Genomic DNA, 21,260 nt, shown 5'->3' on the forward strand with positions numbered 1-21,260 from the left:
GTAGTAGAGTTTTATTAAATATAACAGCGCACAGAAATGAGTACCAAGTGGCATCACTTACCTAACCCATACATGGACAGGAATACAATGACACTGAACAGGAGCTGTTGATAACACTACACACTGAAAACGGCCACAAGTTCAATGTGGTGCAGAATTAATCACTAGCACGACTTACAGAGGTACAGGTTACACACGACTGAACCACTAACAACAGCAGAGACATATCAAATATTATTTGCAATGTTAGCCAAAGTATATGCCACACCCTACAATTTGAGGCAGGGAGGAAAAAATGAAAAAGAGAAAGCCAGTGGAGAAATATTTATATTCTTAATCATATTCATTTACTTTTTAATGTAGATAAATTATACAGATATACCAGCTTTCTAGTTACAGTCATCACTGATGATTACCAATATTTTCTTCACTCTGCTCCCTATGCACATTACCTTCGCTACCATCCAGGCCCCTGGTCATACTTTGTATGAATAATGAAGAGAGAATCCAGTATGATAAAGTCTGGCTGAAGGCTTTTTCATCTTGCCAGATGGAGTAAGTGCATGATCCCAACCTAAAAGAAAGAAAGAGAGAGAGAGAGAGAGAGAGAGAGAGAGAGAGAGTGTGTGTGTGTGTGTGTGTGTGTGTGTGTGTGTGTGTTGGGGGGGGGGGGGGGAGGAGGGGGGAAGCTTATGGGTGTCCAAAAGAGAGGTCATTAGCACCCTTACACTCATTAAAACAAATGAATGTGGATACAATTTCTAAAACTGCCGCACACTCATGTTCTCACTCCCAACCCACTTGCACTGACCACACGTCACTACTATCTCACATGCTCTAAAACAATGGAGAAATAGTAAAAGTAGCTGTACATGAGATTAAAATAAAAATAAGATGACAAAGGAGTTAAAAGTAAGGCACAGAGAAATGACACTGGCTGACAATTTACAAAAAAAACATGAGAGAGCCAGTCATCCTGTTAACAGATTAAAGCCATCTGCCTAAAATCTTGGGAAAAATACTGGGCATTTCACAAAAATTCAAACTTGAACTACATTTGTGACTCTTCCAGCTTTCCCGGCAGATGTGTTGTAAATAGTCTTCATGGGTTTCCCACAGGATCACGTTGTGCAAATTCCACAATATTTCCTCGGAGCAACTTTCTGACATCTTCAGGTGGTTCAACCTAGCTTGTGGTTAGGTACAACTGACGGTATCCGCACACCGACGCCCCGTTTTTAGAACATGCGTGTGAAGAATGCGCAGCTGCGCACATTGCGCATGCACAATGATTTGCCATATTCAAACTCCCGCTGCCAAAAATCGCAGAGTGGGTCTCCCGCACATGCGCTGTACGCTGTGTTTGTCAAGTGCGGCCAGACATTACTCACCAACGGCTGTACCACGCCAGTGTTACGACGGACCTGTTATCGAAGAATCTTGATTTTTCATGTCGTGATTTAATAGCAGCCAATGCAGGGTTCCACGCTGTGCTCAGCTGAAATCCCTTATACTTCTTGATGAGATTATCGGCTGTATTGATATGTATTGCTTCCTTAATGACGCAATCCCAGAGAGATGATGCCGGGGATAAAACTTTCGTCTTTTCATAAATCATATGATGTCCTGTATTCAGGCAGTTGTTGTTGTGGTCTTCAGTCCTAAGACTGGTTTGATGCAGCTCTCCATGCTACTCTATCCTGTGCAAGCTGCTTCATCTCCCAGTACGTACTGCAGCCTATATCCTTCTGAATCTGCTTAGTGTATTCATCTCTTGGTCTCCCTCTATGATTTTTGCCCTCCACGCTGCCCTCCAATACTAAATTGGTGATCCCTTGATGCCTCAGAACATGTCCTATCACCCAATCCCTACGTCTAGTCAAGTTGTGCCACAAACTCCTCTTCTCCCCAATTCTATTCAATACCTCCTCATTAGTTATGTGATCTACCCATCTAATCTTCAGAATTCTTCTGTATCACCACATTTGGAAAGCTTCTATTCTCTTCTTGCCCAAACTATATATCGTCCATGTTTCACTTCCATACATGACTACACTCCATACAAATACTTTCAGAAACAACTTCCTAACACTTAAATCTATACTCGATGTTAACAAATTTCTCTTCTTCAGAAACGCTTTCCTTGCCACTGCCAGTCTACATTTTATATCATCTCTACTTCGACCGTCATCAGTTATTTTGCAACCCAAATAGCAAAATTCCTTTACTACTTTAAGTGTCTCATTCCCTAATCTAATTCCCTCAGCATCAGCCCAGTTAACTCGACTACATTCCATTATCCTCGTATTGCTTTTGTTGATGTTCATTTTATATCCTCCTTTCAAGACACTGTCCATTCTGTTCAACTGCTCTTCCAAGTCCTTTGCTGTCTCTGACAGAATTACAATGTCATCGGCGAACCTTGAAGTTTTTATTTCTTCTCCATGGATCCACTCCGAATTTTTCTTTTGTTTCCTTTATTGCTTGCTCGATATACGGATTGAATAACATTGGGGAGAGTCTACAACTCTGTCTCACTCCCTTCCCAACCACTGCTTCCCTTTCATGTCCCTCGGCTCTTATAACTGCCATCTGGTTTCTGTATTCTGCCTGTATTCAGGCAGTGTTCCGCAATTGCCGACTTTTCCGGTTGACGAAGGCGTCTATGATGCTGATGTTCATTGTAGCGTTCTTGTACTGTACGGCATGTCTGGCCTATATACGCTGCCCCACACTGACACGGAATCTTGTACACACCACATTTCCTCAGTCCAAGATCATTCTTAACCAAACCCAACAGGTTTCTCAGTTTTGCAGATGGTTGAAAAACACACTTAATTCCATATCTTCCGAGGACTCTTCTGATTCTTGACGACATGGCACTAAAATACGGTAAAAATGCCGAAGTGGTGGGTGTCTTCGTATCTTCATTCTGTTCCATAGATTGAACTCGCCTGGGCCTGAATGCATTTCGTATCTGTCTCTCAGAATATCCGTTTTGTTGGACCAGTGTCTTCAAATGTTGTCACTTAAAATAGATGGCAGATCCATTGGCAAATCCGCTGTGGCCCACTAATTGGAAAATAAAACAGGTCCAATAAAATGTGGTGCACAGTCATCTGTATGCCACAAGCACCAAACACTGGAGGTCCTCTCAACAGAGCAAGAAGCCATGCATCATAGGGCTGTGGCCTTTGCAAAGACGAGTAAGGAGGACCATACCCTTCGATGTGGCTAGAAGGAGCCATGCCACGGCCATTTTGTGGGCCTTACTAGATGGAGCTTATTGTCTGTCACTTCCAGTCACTCATCCTCCCACAAATTCTCAATTTCAAAAGTGAGGCTATAGCATGCAGAGCGACGGGAAACTGAAATAAAGGAGGATCACAATGTGCCAGCTTGTCTGCTAGATCCACTCTCTTGTTCCCCGCAATACCCACGTGCCCTGGTTCCCAGCAGAAAGATACCTTGTTCCCAAGTTGTCGTATTTGGAGGTGGACATCCTGAATATTCTAGACTACTTGACCATAGAGAGAAGCAAGAAACAGGCAGAAGGGATAAAAACAGGAAAGCAGATGATTGTAGCTGGCCGACCATGAGAATAAAAAGGAAAGGCCAGCCACTCTGCGACACATTAGAACATTCAGCCTAAGGGCATTAGAGAGGAGAACACAAAGTGACAAAGGACATGTGCAAAAACTTATATAGGGTGATAAAACCCACCCTCATGAATGAAATGTAACACTAAATCAGCCGACGAGGCGTTGTCAGATAAAATTAGCGGCAATGAGTCTGGTAACTGACGATTTCGTAGCAGGGCAGTCAAAATGGGACAGTGCACCAGAATATGGGCCACTGTCAATCAGGAGCCGCATCAACACTGAGGCGGGTCTTCACGGTGCAGGATGTAGTCATGGATCACCCAAGCGTGGCCAATGTGAAGCCAGCAGAGAACCACAGAGTCCCTGCGAGAGGCCCGCATGGAGGTCTTCCACACATTCGTAGTCTCCTTAATGGCATGCAGTTTGTTGTGCGTACTGAGGTTATGCCATTCTGTCTCCCATAGCCACAAAGCCTTGTGGCGTAGTACTGTATGCATGTCAGTTGCAGAGAAGCCGATCTCCATAAGCGGTTTCCACATAGCCTGTTTGTCCAACCTGCCGGCAAGTTTGTTGCCTGGGACTCCAACGTGACCTGGGGTCAAGAAACACTACTGAATGACTGGACCGTTCCAGGGCATAGACGGACACCCGGAGGGTCGCTACCAAAGGATGATGAGGGTAGCACTGGTCGACAGCTTGTAGGCTGCTCAAGGAGTCAGTATACAGAAGTAATGACTCCCCAGGGCATGAACGGATGTGCTCAAGAGCCTTGGTACACGTCAAGAATAGAGAGGAAGTGGCAGCGGAGAGACGCAGGGTTAACTGAGTCCTTAGGGTCATGTGAAAGGTCAAGGCAAACCTGAAGCCTAGGTGTATGTGAATGGACCTCAAGTATAGGTAGTAAAGCCAAGGACTCCAGTTGAGAAAGAAGGGATCGGACACGAACTGCAATTGGAAGCCCTGACCTGGGCTGCTGATGCAGGAGATGAACCACCATGGATGGGAAAAGGAGACGGTAATTCAGATGCGCAGGAGATCTACGAACATGTGCAACGTAACTGGCCAGCAGCTGCGCATGCCTAACCTGCAATGGAGGGACTCTGGCCTCCGCCAGGACACTGGTCACTGGACTCATCCTAAAAGCTCCTGTTGCTAAGCAAACGCCACAGTGGTGCACTGGGTCAAGTAAACGCAATGCTGAGGACACCACCGAATCATAAACCAGACTCCCATAGTCAAGGTGGGACTGAACAAGGGCTCTGTAGAGCTGCAGCAGTGTAGAGCAACCTGCATAACAGTTGGTGTTGCTCAGGCAGTGGAGGGCATTGAGGTGATTTTTTTCCGAGCCTGCCTGAATTGATATGGACTACGACAGCAGGAATGTCCTTTCCTCTTAGAAGTTTTCAAATAACTGGTGAATTGACTGATGAATTCCAGATGGCGCAGCTGTCTGTGTGTTGCTTTTTTTGGGTGCTGTTTAAAAGCAAATGTTAGTGGCTTGTGGTCTGTGAATATTGTGAACTCTCTGCCTTCCAGAAGATAACAAAAATATTTGACTGCTAAATAAGCTGTCAACAATTCACTGTCATAGATACAATAGTTATGTCATGTATCAGTGAGAGACCTGGAGAAAAGCGCAAGTTGTTCAGGTGTTCCTTCTCGTAATTGGTGCAAAGAAGCCTCAACCATCAAAATCAAGGGAAGATCTGTTGAGGGATGAACAAGCAGAGATGTATTAGCTAGTTGTTTTTTTACCTTCTTGAACAATATTTCTGTTTCGTCAGTCCAAGTAACAGGGTGATTATCCTTCCTCTTGGCCTTCTTGCACAAGTTAAACAAAGGTTCTTAGATTTCGGCAGTAGACTTGAGAGCTTTGGGATGGATAAGTCAGTGGCATGATGGATCACTCGTGTGATGTGGTTCACCCATTCCTGGATGCTGTCATGGTGTTCAAACATAGCCAGCTGGATGATTAGCATCCAATCAGCCTTGCTCACCATCCATTTTGGTGGCTTCTATTCAGGTAATGTTCCATCCATTGGGTGAATGCGGAGTGGGAAATGGTCACTAGAACGAAGGTCGTCAATGAATGGTCACTAGAATGAAGATCATCAATGTCCTGCCATTGAACAAAGTCTACAAGGCCTGGAGAGCACATAAAGAGGTCAATGGCTAAGAATGTCCAGTACTAGCACAGAAATGGGTGGGAGTACCTGTGTTGAGGGTGTACAGCTAATGAGATGTCATGAGGATCTCCAAAACATGACCCTGAGGGCAATTTATCACCATTACATTCCTCTTAGTCTGTTCACTATTTTCAAAAGCTCCGAGAGATGAGAGATACAAAAGAAAAACTTTTTTTACTTATCTTCATTATGTCGTTGTTGTTGTCTGAAAGTCTTGTTGTGTCTAGGGGTACATTCTTGCAGCTGAAATTTTGATTTAACGTTCTGGGTACCTGAAGACGAAATAACTGATGAAGATTTGCCTGTTGCTATGAATACCTTTTTATTTGATCCCATTTTTCTAAATCACACCAACTTTACAATTTTCACTTCTATCACAACGAAAATTACATTTTTGTTGACAAGTTTAGCAAAATATGTGCATTTCCATCAGAGGCATGTCCACCCACCACTACTACTTTCACAGTACTAACAATATTCCATAGAGTTTACAAAGCAAAAGAGTTTACAAATTTTCTTGATAAAGGAAGAATCATTATTTTATAAATGTGTCCAGAAATAAATTTAATAATTAGCATTAGACTGCGCAATTTATAATACGAATTTTAAATATTTCTTTTATACAGTCAACGGCGACTATGATGTGTTTTAAGAAATATTATATGACTGTGAATCCCAACCATGTGAAGTTAATCAAATTTTAAATATGCCAGAAATTTTGTAATTTCATATATTTTTAAAAGAAGAGTAATTTTAACTGCACATACAGAGTACTAACAAATATTTTAGCATGAAACATAACACATTGTATACAAAATCATATGAAGTTCATTCAGTTAGCTGATATAGCTGATCTCTGCCTACGTAGATCAACACCTTCAACCCATTACATCCAGTCTCCCATCCTTCATCAAAGACACCAACCACTTTCTCGAACGCCTGGAATCCTTACCCAATCCGTTACCCCCAGAAACCATCCTTGAAACCATTGATGCCACTTCCTTATACACAAATATCCCGCACGTCCAGGGCCTCGCTGCGATGGAGCACTTCCTTTCACGCCAATCACCTGCCACCCTACCTAAAACCTCTTTCCTCATTACCTTAGCCAGCTTCATCCTGACCCACAACTTCTTCACTTTTGAAGGCCAGACATACGAACAATTAAAGGGAACAGCCATGGGTACCAGGATGGCCCCTTCATACGCCAACCTATTCATGGGTCGCTTAGAGGAAGCCTTCTTGGTTACCCAGGCCTGCCAACCCAAAGTTTGGTACAGATTTATTGATGACACCTTCATGATCTGGACTCACAGTGAAGAAGAACTCCAGAATTTCCTCTCCAACCTCAACTCCTTTGGTTCCATCAGATTCACCTGGTCCTACTCCAAATCCCATGCCACTTTCCTTGATGTTGACCTCCACCTGTCCAACGGCCAGCTTCACACGTCCGTCCACATCAAACCCACCAACAAGCAACAGTACCTCCACTACGACAGCTGCCACCCATTCCACATCAAACGGTCCCTTCCCTACAGCCTAGGTCTTCGTGGCAAACGAATCTGCTCCAGTCCGGAATCCCTGAAGCATTACACCAACAACCTGACAACAGCTTTCGCATCCCGCAACTACCCTCCCGACCTGGTACAGAAGCAAATAACCAGAGCCACTTCCTCATCCTCTCAAACCCAGACTCTCCCACAGAAGAACCACAAAAGTGCCCCACTTGTGACAGGATACTTTCCGGGACTGGATCAGATTCTGAATGTGGCTCTCCAGCAGGGATACGACTTCCTCAAATCCTGCCCTGAAATGAGATCCATCCTTCATGAAATCCTCCCCACTCCACCAAGAGTGTCTTTCCGCCGTCCACCTAACCTTCGTAACCTCTTAGTTCATCCCTATGAAATCCCCAAACCACCTTCCCTACCCTCTGGCTCCTACCCTTGTAACCGCCCCCGGTGTAAAGCCTGTCCCATGCACCTTCCCATCACCACCTACTCCAGTCCTGTAACCCGGAAGGTGTACACGATCAAAGGCAGAGCCACATGTGAAAGCACCCACGTGATCTACCAACTGACCTGCCTACACTGTGACGCATTCTATGTGGGAATGACCAGCAACAAACTGTCCATTCGCATGAATGGACACAGGCAGACAGTGTTTGTTGGTAATGAGGATCACCCTGTGGCTAAACATGCCTTGGTGCATGGCCAGCACATCTTGGCACAGTGTTACACCGTCCGGGTTATCTGGATACTTCCCACCAACACCAACCTATCCGAACTCCGGAGATGGGAACTTGCTCTTCAATATATCCTCTCTTCCCGTTACCCACCAGGCCTCAATCTCCACTAATTTCAAGTTGCCACCACTCATACCTCACCTGTCATTCAACATAATCTTTGCCTCTGCACTTCCGCCTCGACTGACGTCTCTGCCCAAACTCTTTGTCTTTAAATATGTCTGCTTGTGTCTGTATATGTGTGGATGGAGATATGTGTGTGTGTGTGTGTGTGTGTGTGTGTGTGTGTGTGTGTGCGCGCGCGAGTGTATACCCGTCCTTTTTTCCCCCTAAGGTAAGTCTTTCCGCTCCCGGGATTGGAATGACTCCTTACCCTCTCCCTTAAAACCCACTTCCTTTCGTCTTTCCCTCTCCTTCCCTCTTTCCTGATGAGGCAACAGTTTGTTGCGAAAGCTTGAATTGTGTGTGTATGTTTGTGTTTGTTTGTGTGTCTGTCGACCTGCCAGCACTTTCATTTGGTAAGTCACATCATCTTTGTTTTTAGATATATGATATAATATTCACCTATACAAGACTCGCTAGTATACGTGGTACTGGTTAAAGGTAATGTTAGAGGAGGGTGACCCATTATAAGCCCCATAAGACATGATGGGCACTGAAGTCCCCGGAGAAATTGTTGGGAGAGCTGTTCCACATTTATGAGAGCCTCAGAGCCTATTGCAACTTGTGGAGGTATGAGCAAACAGTGATCCTTCGACACACACAATGTTCGACAGTAATTGCTTGCAGGTCAGTAGCCAGGAAGAGAGCAGAGGAGTGATGCGTATTATTGACGAACACAGCAACCCCTCCCTTGGCTCTGTCCCCAGTCAGGTCATCCTTTTGGTGAAGGGTATAGCCCAGTAGCACATGGGCATCAGTGGCTTTAAAATGTGGTTCTTGTAAACACAGCCACAGGGGGCATTCCTGTGCTAGCCGTTTCAGATCTCCCACATGTGTCCTGAATCCATTAATATTCCACTGTAATATGAGAGCCATCTATCATGAGGGATGCACTTCCACCCTGTCTTTCTGCTGGGGAGGGGAGCTCATAATGAGTGTTAGCTCTACTGAAGAGTCAAGATATATGACAGATAGGATGATGTTGACATCATCAGACTATTTTTTTCCTGGCTCCACTGGTGGGGGATGGTTGACCTTTAATTTTTTTGCCCTGGGTAGGCTTTAGAGCCACAACTACAGCAGTGGTGGGCCAGACTGAACTTTTGGAGGAGCAGGGAGGTCTGCATCATCAGATATCACAGACTTTGGGAGGAAATGTAGGCTTTGAAAGGACTGCAGCAGCACAAGTGCACTGGCAAACACAGGTACTAGGCAGACACTAGCAACCTCTGTTTGGATAGCAGCACCTGCCTTCTGAACTTGCTGTTTAAGAAAAGACACAAAGGAGGTAGCAAATTTCGGGGACTGCATGACCTTATAGGTCTTTTTGGCTTCACCATATGAGATATGCTAAGTTGTTTGGATCTCTTGTATCTTCATTTCTTCAAAAAATACACTGCAGTCCCTACTCCAGACAAGTTGATCCCCAGAGCAGTTTACACACTTTGGAGTAGATGAACAACCACCATCTTCGTGGGAGACCTTACCATATTTGCCGCAAGCAGCTGTTCCATTACAACTTAAGGCGGTGTGCCCTAAGTGTTGACATGTAAAACAGTGCATTGGGCTTGGAAAATAAGGCCACATGCTGAGGTGGAGGAAACCAGTATTAATGGGCTCTGGAAGTTTCGTGCTACTGAATGTCAGTACAAAAGAGTCCGATTTCACAAGATCACGAGCCACCCATTTCATTATGTTCCACGCATCAATGATGCCTTCTTGGGACCACTCAGCTTTCAGTTTTTCTCAGGGAATGTCAACCAGATCCCTGCAAGTCACAACACCTTTGCTATAGTTCAAGGTTTTGTGCAGTTCACTACTCCCCAAGGCACTAAGCTTTCAGGATGTGTTTCACTTGCTGGGAATTGGATATTCCTACCAACACAGTGCCGTTTTGCAAGCGTTTGACAGATTTTAAAGTTCCAGCTATTCCCTGTAAGCCTTTTTGTATGTAAAAAGGTGAAAATTTCTCAAAGTTACCCTCTTTCTGCTTAATTATAAGAAACACATTCTGGCCACCAGCATGTGTTCTGTTACTTGATACTGAAAGAGTCTGTGTAATCATCCCGAAAGAGTCAAGAGTGGATACATGAGCCCTCTTGTTTGACTGAATGTTAGTACCCACCAGCAACCTACCCTTTCTGCTGGGAGAACAAACAGAAGATTTCAAAGGATCCAAGCTGGTCCCATGAGCAGCTAGGAACATAGAAAGTTCATGTAGAAAGCGACCTGTATGCCTAGATAAACCTTATACAACCTTTCTGAGGTTTGTACCATCCTCATGATCCAAGCAGTCAAGCCAAGATCCCCATTCTGTATGTCACACAACATTCTACCACCACGCCACATGGTGGTCACTGAAGCATGCTTATGGAGATAGGGCTGGTGGCACTTACCAGTCCCCAGCTCAGGAACTCCGCAGTTGCCATGTCCATACTTGGCAAACAAATGCTAAGCCCCTGAGGAGTTCTAAAAACAAACTGGAATAATGTTCTTGGAAATGGTCTCTAAATAGCTTGTTCACAGAGACATTAAGAAACTGCAGTTTTGATGTCGTACCTCCAGGTGCAGCAATTAGATCTGTCTGTAACACAAAAACTTTATTCTTTACTTCAGGTGAGAAATGATCTTTAAAGACATCCGATACTAGTGCAGTTCTCTTAGTGAACAGCACAATGCAACTGCAAACAGAACCTAGGCATTACATCATTAATTCTGTTGTCATCCAAACATTTTCTTAGCACTGAATCACTAACCCCTTGGTGGAAATTTTCCTTGGGGAAAGTTTTATGCTTCAGGATGACATAGGGAGTGGAGCATATGGAGAACTTTCCTCCCTCTGCATTAACTGCCGAAATCATGGCAATACTTTACTTTTTGTTCAAGCTGTTAATGAGGCACTTTTCAGTGTCATATTATTCGGTAGGTCTCAAAAGACTGACATCTTGGCATTGCCGATCTGACACAGAGGGTATGAATGCTGTTGTTACATTTGTATCATGCGCCTCTGGAAATTGATGAGTTTCTTGGTAAAAATTTTCTGACCATTTCTGTTCAACTAAAGCACTTTACTGTATAGCGAGACCACTTTTATGCATAAATTTGGAGTATCTTTGAAACTTCCATGGAATTCCATTTGTGTAAAGTCTTTGCAATTTCCACGACCTTTAACCAAATTATTTGTCAAGAGATTGGTACCGCGTCTTTCCTTTTACCTTCAGCAAAGGGAAGAGACCTAGCTTCAATTAGGATATTTCCCAGCTTTTCAACCTCTGTAAATTTCCCTCATAAAACAGCACATTGCAGCCTATTTTCCACTGTGGTCCCACACCACACATTAGATTTATTTAAACTGTACTTTTTGCCAGCTTTTCTCTTAGATATACTCTTCACATAGTACATAACAGCAATTTTGAAACTGCGTTGTAACTTCACTGAATCCTAAATTTTGTTGGTTTTTCTTCTGATAAAACCCAATCACTGGTGAAGACTAACGATCAATTTCCAGATTCTAGCTAATTAGTTTCAAATACTAGCTTTTCTGTTGCTTCATTTCAAACTAAGGAACAAGCACTACAGTTCAAGTTCCTATGATGCAAAAATATACCAGAATACGTAGGGTTGTGCAGATAAGCTGCACCCTAATTTTTAGCAGCCAAATTTGAGAAAGTATTGAAAATTCTCTTTGGGCCAAAACAGTATTTGAGCACCAAGAAGTGTGAGAGTTAATTTCTAGCAACTGTCAGGTAGAGGTTAAAATGTTTGTTTGTGTGGAATGACTTGTAGTCATTGACATGAGAATGAATTTCACGACTGAGAACAGAGTTCATAAAACACAAGTCCAAGATAGATGCAGGAAGGCTATTATTGGAAAATAGTCTGAATGTGAGCAAGAAAAGGTAGGAGGCTTACAAAATGCACCTCATAATAGTGTTCTGTACAACCAGTGCCACAAAATGAATTCTTCTGGATGCATTAAGAATGCTTAACATGTGTGCAATGCCAATTTCCCAGTTTCGTAAATGCTCATACAATCACAATCCCAGCACCAACACTGATCTTAACAACTGGCAGCGTTAAAAGACAATGCACTAGCACAACTTGTTTAACATGAGCCTACTTCAGTTCCTTTTATTGTGTGTACAATGGCTGTTTTAGATCACAAAAATGACAGAAAGATAATCTACTTACTATGGTCACACCAAGGTTGTTTATACCCAGTATTTTCATCATGGAGCAAGCACAGGTAATTAATGCACATTTTTAATAATTTGTCAACCTCAGGATATCATGATAGAATCCATTAGTAAGTGAGAAAAATAGTGTGTGTTATCAGCCCTTCCTCGCCCCTTCTTCATGTCCTTTGGTGTCTGGAATGCATTACATTACCCAGACAAAAAGCAGTAACAGAAGATATAAACCCATGTGCAAAGGTTGGTTTTACGAAGATGATCCTGAGGGCGAATAGAGCCAATTGGTTATGATGAATCATCAATGAAAAATAATAAAAATATTTATTCTTTTGTTTTTGAAATTAAGAGTGATGTGAAAGAAATCTTAGTCATTTGTTAGTATCTTGTCTAATGGACTGACCCGATTTTATAAAAAATTATTAAGGAGCATATAATGTCATCTTCTGATGTCTGAATCACTGAATAATATTCAGGAGTGTTCAATCAAAAATTACTTTACTGAAACAGATTGCTTAGACAAGTAATAACACTGTTGAAAGCTAGACTGTGAAACATTTGTTTTAAGGAGATTGTAGTACAGTACCAGGAAAGGTCACATCAGACACCTTGGTATCCAAAAACAGCAATGTAAGTAAAGATCTACCAATAAATGAAAATAAAACATTGTTGATTTTAACTATGTAGTAATTGAACACATTCTTAAATATTACGGAAAAGCTAACAATTGTATTATATATTTCCAGATTTATGAAGGTTGATTATATTACATACAATTTGTGATATTATGGAACAACACTAGAGGCTAGCTATCATTTTGATGCACATCTGATATATTTTCTTGCACCATCTGTGAACTACCTCTATTAATTACATATACTTGCTACTTATTACTCCCTTCTGAAATTTGCCAGCACAAAGATCTGAATTTGGAAACAGCAGCAGTTTTTGTAAATGTAATAATGACAAAATAAAAATAGGCCTACTTTCTGACTCATGTGGTATACTCAAATGGTACAATCTGAAAAGAGCTGAGTACGTTTAGGACTAACTCTGCTCTGGAGCAGATTTATGTAAATCATTTAGCAATAAAAGGATATTCCCTGGTGAAATATAGACTGGTTTATGAATTTAATTTTTTTACGTAAAGAGAAAAAGTACAGGTTGCCCACTATTTTGATTGCTTTCTTCAAAAATATGTAGTGTCATAGTGTTTGTGTTTCAACATATAGTTAGTAAATTTAACACTAAAGTGAACTGTTAACACACATACAAGCAAAGTGCCACCACGTATACACAACAAGAAAATATTTTATACAACTGATATGGACCACATCACAGCAAGATACCATGAACTTTATATGAGGATCATACAACTGTCTAAATTAACTGGAACAATCTTTCATAATCAGTCTTCAAGGTTAGCTGCAGAAGCTACGCATAACTTACCTTTTTAAATTTTGAGAGTTTCCATGTGTCATCAATGCCACAAGTGCCAGGGTAGTCTGAAGCACAAGCCTAAAAGAGACGGAACATACAGTATATGGTTAGGTTTATTTGTCTTGGTACATTGAAACTTAATATATTTACTTAAGGAATACTACACTGACTGAACAAAATGGAATATTCAGATTGACTCAAACCTCGGACTCACAACCAAAACTCAATCCACATCAAAACAACCAAAAAGACCTATTATCTTCTCTTCAACAGCTGTAAATTCTTTTGTGTCAATGCTCCCCCGAGTTTTGATGTATTTTTGTTTGGAAGCCTACAGTCTATTTTCGGTACGCCAATCAGGCAAAATCACTGTGAGCACTGAGGCAGTTGTCCCGCCAACACACCAGCTTGAAGATACTCTTTTGGTAAAACACAATGCCTTGTTCCGTGAAGAAAATTGCTTGCTGCATATCCTCATCCAACAGGAAAAGTTGACCCTTCAACTCCTTTTTTAAGGGTTCACAGGCATGGTAATTGCATAGGGACAGAGCAGAACTATAGGGCAGGTGTTCAAGTGTCCCCCACTTGAGTTGGTAAAACTTCTGCTTTATGGCATTTGCGATATGGAATGTCAGTTATCACGAATCAGCACCACCCCATGTCACAGTTTTCCTATATGGTGGTTTTTGACAGAAATGCTGCCCCATACACATTCTTCATTCCCCGATGGACGTCTACTGTGTTTGTACTCTGGCAGCCAAGAAAAGAATCACAGCATGTTGGTTCTGTCTCGAAAAATAAATAAATAAATAAAATAAAATAAAATTGGTAATACTGTTGCCATAGTTCATGTTTCTGCATTTATTGTGCACACATCGGAAAGATGCAAATGGCACACTAATCCCTTGCCTACATGTAAGTGTTTATATACCCACATCGGAGTCTTGCTACATTGCATATACACTGCATCAATGCCCTTCAATGGAAACTTTTTGATTTCTCCTTATATATGATAATCCTAGGCCACTATCCCTTAAGGTTCCTATCCCTGCAAGTATGCCCACTGTAAAGAATATTTCACGTACTCACTATTACTTGCTCTGGCCCAACTACAGTACACCCAACAATATTAAAGGCAGAGTAACAAGAGAAACTGAATGTTGTTTACCAACAGGTTGTGGCGAAGCAAGCTCAGATCTCTTTACTTCCCCTCTTGTTTTGCATTTTGCCTCTTTAAATTCATTTTTTCACTTTTGACTAATTACCATTAACATACATATGCATTTTCATAAAAGAGAAAGGTTGGCTCTCTGTCTTAAGAAATATAGCACCAGATCTAATTTTGTGCTCAGTTTTGTGTATGTAAGCAATTTCCTAATTTATTTTGACTACTCCTAGTAAATATCTTTTGTTATAGGGTGAAATCAGTAACTGTTTTGTGACTTCGATTCTACTGTTGACTTACAAACAAATATAAATTCTGTAATAATTATAAATGATTGGATAGAAGAACTACTAGGATTCTTTAAGTATTTATTTGGCTCTATTTGAAAATGTTTGCAAAGCTGGCCCTTAATTAAATCCAAAATAATTACCAGATTTGTCAAACGCATTATATGCATAATTATATCTGTTAATTTAATCATTTAAACAAATAATTCGGCCTAAACCTTGTAGCAGAAGAAACTGTTAAAAAGAAGGAATTTTTCTATATATTCAGGTAATTGAATGAGTTATGTTTTAATTGCAATTTCTGTAAATTAATCATCAAACAATGTATAGTTTCAGTACCTATTATTGTGAGGAGATGTAGAGACCCAATTTTTGGTCCAAAGCAGTCAGTCCACAGCCAAATTTCAGATGGGAATTGTGTACAGTTCCAAGTGGAATTAGGATAACACAAATAAGCCGTGTGTTAAAATAATGATCATGTCTGTTCAATCCATTTGAAAAATAGTGTCACACATACCTTATTATTATGCAAGAACTGTGAATCGTGTTGTTAAGTTTTTACTGCTCATAGATGTTCAACAGCAAACTATGGTAGCAGTACATTGATGTTTGCCTGTAACTTATTAATGAGGCTTATCAGAACTTATCAATAGTGAACTGGCCATATTACTGTGTAATATTGGGGGGGTCGTGAACAGTGAAAGTAAAGAACTGTGAAATGCAACTGTCGGCTACATCGTTTACAGTAGTCAGTGTTGAACTCTCACCCCCCCTCCCCAGCCCCCCTCCTCATTTTTCAGCCAGCATAACAATGCAGTACGTCGACACCGAGGACTATCAACAAAGAAGTACAGCAGACGAATGTCACATATGGTGCCTTTACAGGTGAGGACTATTGTATTTGAACACAATAAACTAGGACTCGCAAACTTTGAACAGTGAACTCAAGAACCATTTACAGTACAGTGATTTTAACGAATTGACTGTGTGATATAAGCGTCATCAGAATTTTGTCGAGGACAGTGAACAGACAATATTACGGGAGTGTGAAATTCAATTATTTTTGAAATATCGGAATTGATGAAGCCACCATTAAATAGGGAGGTGCAACAACCAATCAGTGAGTGGGTTCTATGGAATCAGCCATTGAGTACAGGAGCAACCAATCAGCATGCAGGTTGACACAGCCTACTGGGATAAACAACTTGCTTTACTGAGAAAATTACAACTTGCAGCAGCCGTCAGACAACGAATCGAGATGACAACTGCAGCAGCAGCAGCAGCAGCAGCAGCAGTAGCAGGAGCAGGAGGTATTAATCAATGCATAATGAATGCCCTTAACAAACAAGACAGTGTGGTGGGTGGAAATGGACAACAGGGGGGTTATATGATTGATAATAAAGCTGTAAAGGGTTAAATATTTAAATGAATAGAAAGACTTAATGGGGACTAATTTGGAGGACGATAGTTGTTATGGAAAATTGGAACCGATGTGAAGGCAAATTATGAGTAGTATGAGTATGAAACAAGACATTAACAGTTTGAAAGAAGACGTTGGTAGCTTGGAAAATAGTATAAAGAAAGTAGTACAAAATGCTAATGAGAAATTAACATTAATGAGTAGTAAATGTGTAGAAGAGAGAATGAAGCTTTGTGAAGACTATAGTAGGAGGGTGGAGGCTTCCGAGAAACAATGTAAAGATGAAGTCAAACCAGCCAGGGAATTTTGTGCTGAAAGTGGGATTAAACTTAAGAACCAAATCAATCAGATTACAAATGATTTAGAAACAGAGGTGGAAACCAAGTGTGCAGTAGTGGTAGAGAAAAATGGGTAAAAGTAAATAAAAATAGATTCAAAATTGGCTGAAATAGAGAAAAATGTGGAGAAGGTACAAAATCTAATGCACAGAGAAAGTGACTGTGGGTCCGATTCTGACAGTAGTTGTAATGATGATAGTAATGACGAATCCAGCAGTGATGAGGACAAAGGAGGATAATATTAGGCCTAATGAAGAGTTAAATGGGAGTGGTAAGGAGGAAGAGGACCATGCGATCTGTCATTTGACTGTGTCGTGATACTTGCTTTGGTAAGCAGGACGACAGTTTTTCCAGGGAAAAGATTGATGAAGATTTGTTGTATGAAGAAGATCACAAGGTAAGTAAAAAGGAAGTGTGACACCCTATAATAACAGAAAGTGTACAAGGTATACATGTTAAGTGTTTACTGGACACAGTGGTAGTAAGGTGAACGGCATTTTACAAGCATTTTTTGAATCTATTAAGCCCACAGAGGGTATAGCAGTGATGCATGTTTCCGCAATAAATATTATTGGTGCTACTGGTAAGCTACCAAATAGCGTGAAACAAGAGGTACTATTAACTGTGGAATTGGCAGGACAGCTGTTGGAGTGCAAATTCTTGGTGATTCAAAATCTCTGCATTGATGTAATATTTAGGACTAATTTCTTGTACAAATAACAAATACGGGATTCAACATTCTGTGTTGGATTATTATGTGATGATAATGCTTACTCCAGCTGTCAATCTCATTTTTCGTGTTTCCTGAGGCAGTCAAAATCTTCTCCTATTCTATCTGTAGTTTATACGTGAATCAGAAACATTCTATCTTTGACTTTCATGTGATTTTGTACAGCAGGATACTTTAGTATAGGAATATTTTAGAAAAGGTTTCTCTGGTGTTATCTATTCATATCACATTGTGTAAGTGATAAGCAATGGAATCATAAGAGGATGGGAGAAAAGACAATATAAAATGATAAAGCAGTGGCATTTGATAAAAATCTATGAGATACTGTGTTCCTCCCATTAAGGATCGGACAGACAGAACTACATTTTTGCTACTTTTGAGTCGTTAGTACAATAAGGTACATGGAATCAAGACCCACATTACAATTAAACAAGTGTAACTCTATCTTATGTGGTTTCCGTTTTAGTTGTCAACGTATCTACATTTTACGAAAAATAGTAAGGATCAGTCAGATGGAAGAGCTGATCTGTTTTTAGATCACAGGACCCAGTGTTAATTTGTGAAACGGAACAGCTCCTACATTTCTCTGATCCTAATAGAATTGTTAGAAGTTGCTTTTCCCACTACTTATCTTTACACGCATTGTCGCCGTCGCTCTGTGACAACAATGAAATGCAACTGACTTCCTGGCAAGGAAGATAAATATTGTTTCATTGTGAATGGGTTTACAAGCAAGTAGGACCACTATGGAGTCCAGAGGAAGAACGATGGTGAAAATGTGCCTAAAGAAGGAACAGAATGTAATGGAATCTTGTAAGTATTAGAACCTGTTTCTTACTGTATATATTTCGGTAATAAGTACTATAATAATAATAATAATAATAATAATTATTATTATTATTATCTTTTCTTTCTCAGACCTTAGGTCTGGTTCGGAATGAAAGTGACGCGGACCTTGCTCAAGCGTCACTTCCTTTTAACTGTACGGTATATGTTACATTGCTTTTAGGAACTTTCGGGTAATTGAACATGTATCAATAATTACGGATTTCTGAAGTTGTATATATAAGTTTGGATGTAGCTGTATTGCATTGATGTACTGGTGGATATTGCGTGGTATGACTCCTGTAGTTGAAAGTATAATTGGTATAATGTCAACTTTATCCTGATGCCACATGTCCTTGACATCCTCAGCCAGTTGGATGTATTTTTCAATTTTTTCTCCTGTTTTCTTCTGTATATTTGCTGTATTGGGTATGGATATTTCAATTAGTTGTGTTAATTTCTTCTTTTTATTGGTGAGTATGATGTCAGGTTTGTTATGTGGCGTTGTTTTATCTGTTATAATGGTTCTGTTCCAGTATAATTTGTATTCATCATTCTCCAGTACATTTTGTGGTGCATACTTGTATGTGGGAACGTGTTGTTTTATTAGTTTATGTTGTATGGCAAGTTGTTGATGTATTATTTTTGCTACATTGTCATGTCTTCTGGGGTATTCTGTATTTGCTAGTATTGTACATCCGCTTGTGATGTGATCTACTGTTTCTATTTGTTGTTTGCAAAGTCTGCATTTATCTGTTGTGGTGTTGGGATCTTTAATAATATGCTTGCTGTAATATCTGGTGTTTATTGTTTGATCCTGTATTGCAATCATGAATCCTTCCGTCTCACTGTATATATTGCCTCTTCTTAGCCATGTGTTGGATGCGTCTTGATCGATGTGTGGCTGTGTTAGATGATACGGGTGCTTGCCATGTAGTGTTTTCTTTTTCCAATTTACTTTCTTTGTATCTGTTGATGTTATGTGATCTAAAGGGTTGTAGAGGTGGTTATGAAATTGTAGTGGTGTAGCCGATGTATTTATGTGGGTGATTGCTTTGTGTATTTTGCTAGTTTCTGCTCGTTCTAGAAAGAATTTTCTTAAATTGTCTACCTGTCCATAATGTAAGTTTTAAATGTCGATAAATCCCCTTCCTCCTTCCTTTCTGCTTAATGTGAATCTTTCTGTTGCTGAATGTATGTGATGTATTCTATATTTGTGGCATTGTGATCGTGTAAGTGTATTGAGTGCTTCTAGGTCTGTGTTACTCCATTTCACTACTCCAAATGAGGTCAATATTGGTATAGCATAGGTATTTATAGCTTTTGTCTTGTTTCTTGCTGTCAATTCTGTTTTCAGTATTTTTGTTAGTCTTTGTCTATATTTTTCTTTTAGCTCTTCCTTAATATTTCTATAATCTATTCCTATTTTTTGTCTGTATCCTAGATATTTATAGGCATCTGTTTTTTCCATCGCTTCTATGCAGTCGCTGTGGTTATCCAATATGTAATCTTCTTGTTTAGTGTGTTTTCCCTTGACTATGCTATTTTTCTTACATTTGTCTGTTCCAAAAGCCATATTTATATCATTGCTAAATACTTCTGTTATCTTTAGTAATTGGTTGAGTTGTTGATTTGTTGCTGCCAGTAGTTTTAGATCATCCATGTATAGCAAATGTGTGATTTTGTGTGGGTATGTTCCAGTAATATTGTAACCATAATTTGTATTATTTAGCATGTTGGATAGTGGGTTCAGAGCAAGGCAGAACCAGAAAGGACTTAATGAATCTCCTTGGTATATTCCACGCTTAATCTGTATTGGCTGTGATGTGATATTATTTGAATTTGTTTGGATATTAAGTGTGGTTTTCCAGTTTTTCATTACTATGTTTAGGAACTGTATCAATTTAGGATCTACTTTAAATATTTCCAATATTTGTAGTAACCATGAGTGGGGTACACTATCAAAAGCTTTTTGGTAATCGATGTATGCGTAGTGTAGCGACCTTTGTTTACTTTTAGCTTGATATGTCACCTCTGCATCTATTATCAGTTGCTCTTTACATCCTCGTGCTCCTTTGCAACAGCCTTTTTGTTCTTCATTTATAATTTTGTTCTGTGTTGTATGCGTCACTAGTTTCTGTTTAATGACTGAAGTTAATATTTTGTATATCGTTGGTAGGCATGTTATGGGGCGATATTTAGCTGGGTTCGCTGTGTCTGCTTGATCTTTAGGTTTCAGATAAGTTATTCCATGCGTAAGTGTATCAGGGAATGTGTATGGGTCTGCAATGTAACTGTTAAATAATTTAGTTAGATGTGAATGTGTTGAGGTGAACTTCTTTAACCAGAAATTTGCTATTTTATCATTTCCAGGGGCTTTCCAATTGTGAGTAGAATTAATTGCTTGGGTGACTTCATGTTGCAAAATTGTCACTTCAGGCACTTGTGGTATCATCTTGTATGTGTCTGTTTCTGCTTGTATCCACCGTGCATGCCTGTTATGTTGTACCGGGTTTGACCATATGTTGCTCCAGAAGTGTTCCATGTCTGTTATGTTTGGTGGATTGTTATTATTATTATTATTATTACTGTTGTCATTATCATTATTATTATTATTATTGTTTATATTCATAGCTGAGGAAGAACATCATGTGGAGATGCTCAGGACAT

At 40.3% G+C, this 21,260-nt stretch overlaps 1 protein-coding gene across 1 annotated transcript in view; it reads right to left on the bottom strand.

Moving 5' to 3' along the window:
• LOC124613936 (DNA-directed RNA polymerases I and III subunit RPAC1) overlaps nucleotides 1-21,260 on the bottom strand; it is a 218,032-nt gene that overhangs the window by 145,575 nt on the left and 51,197 nt on the right. Inside the window, exon 2 of the mRNA XM_047142689.1 lies at nucleotides 13,835-13,903. Within this exon, the coding sequence (XP_046998645.1) occupies nucleotides 13,835-13,903 (69 nt within the window). The remainder of the gene's footprint in view (nucleotides 1-13,834; nucleotides 13,904-21,260) is intronic.

The sequence above is a fragment of the Schistocerca americana genome, chromosome 4 (assembly GCF_021461395.2).
Source record: "Schistocerca americana isolate TAMUIC-IGC-003095 chromosome 4, iqSchAmer2.1, whole genome shotgun sequence".
NCBI lineage: Eukaryota > Metazoa > Arthropoda > Insecta > Orthoptera > Acrididae > Schistocerca > Schistocerca americana.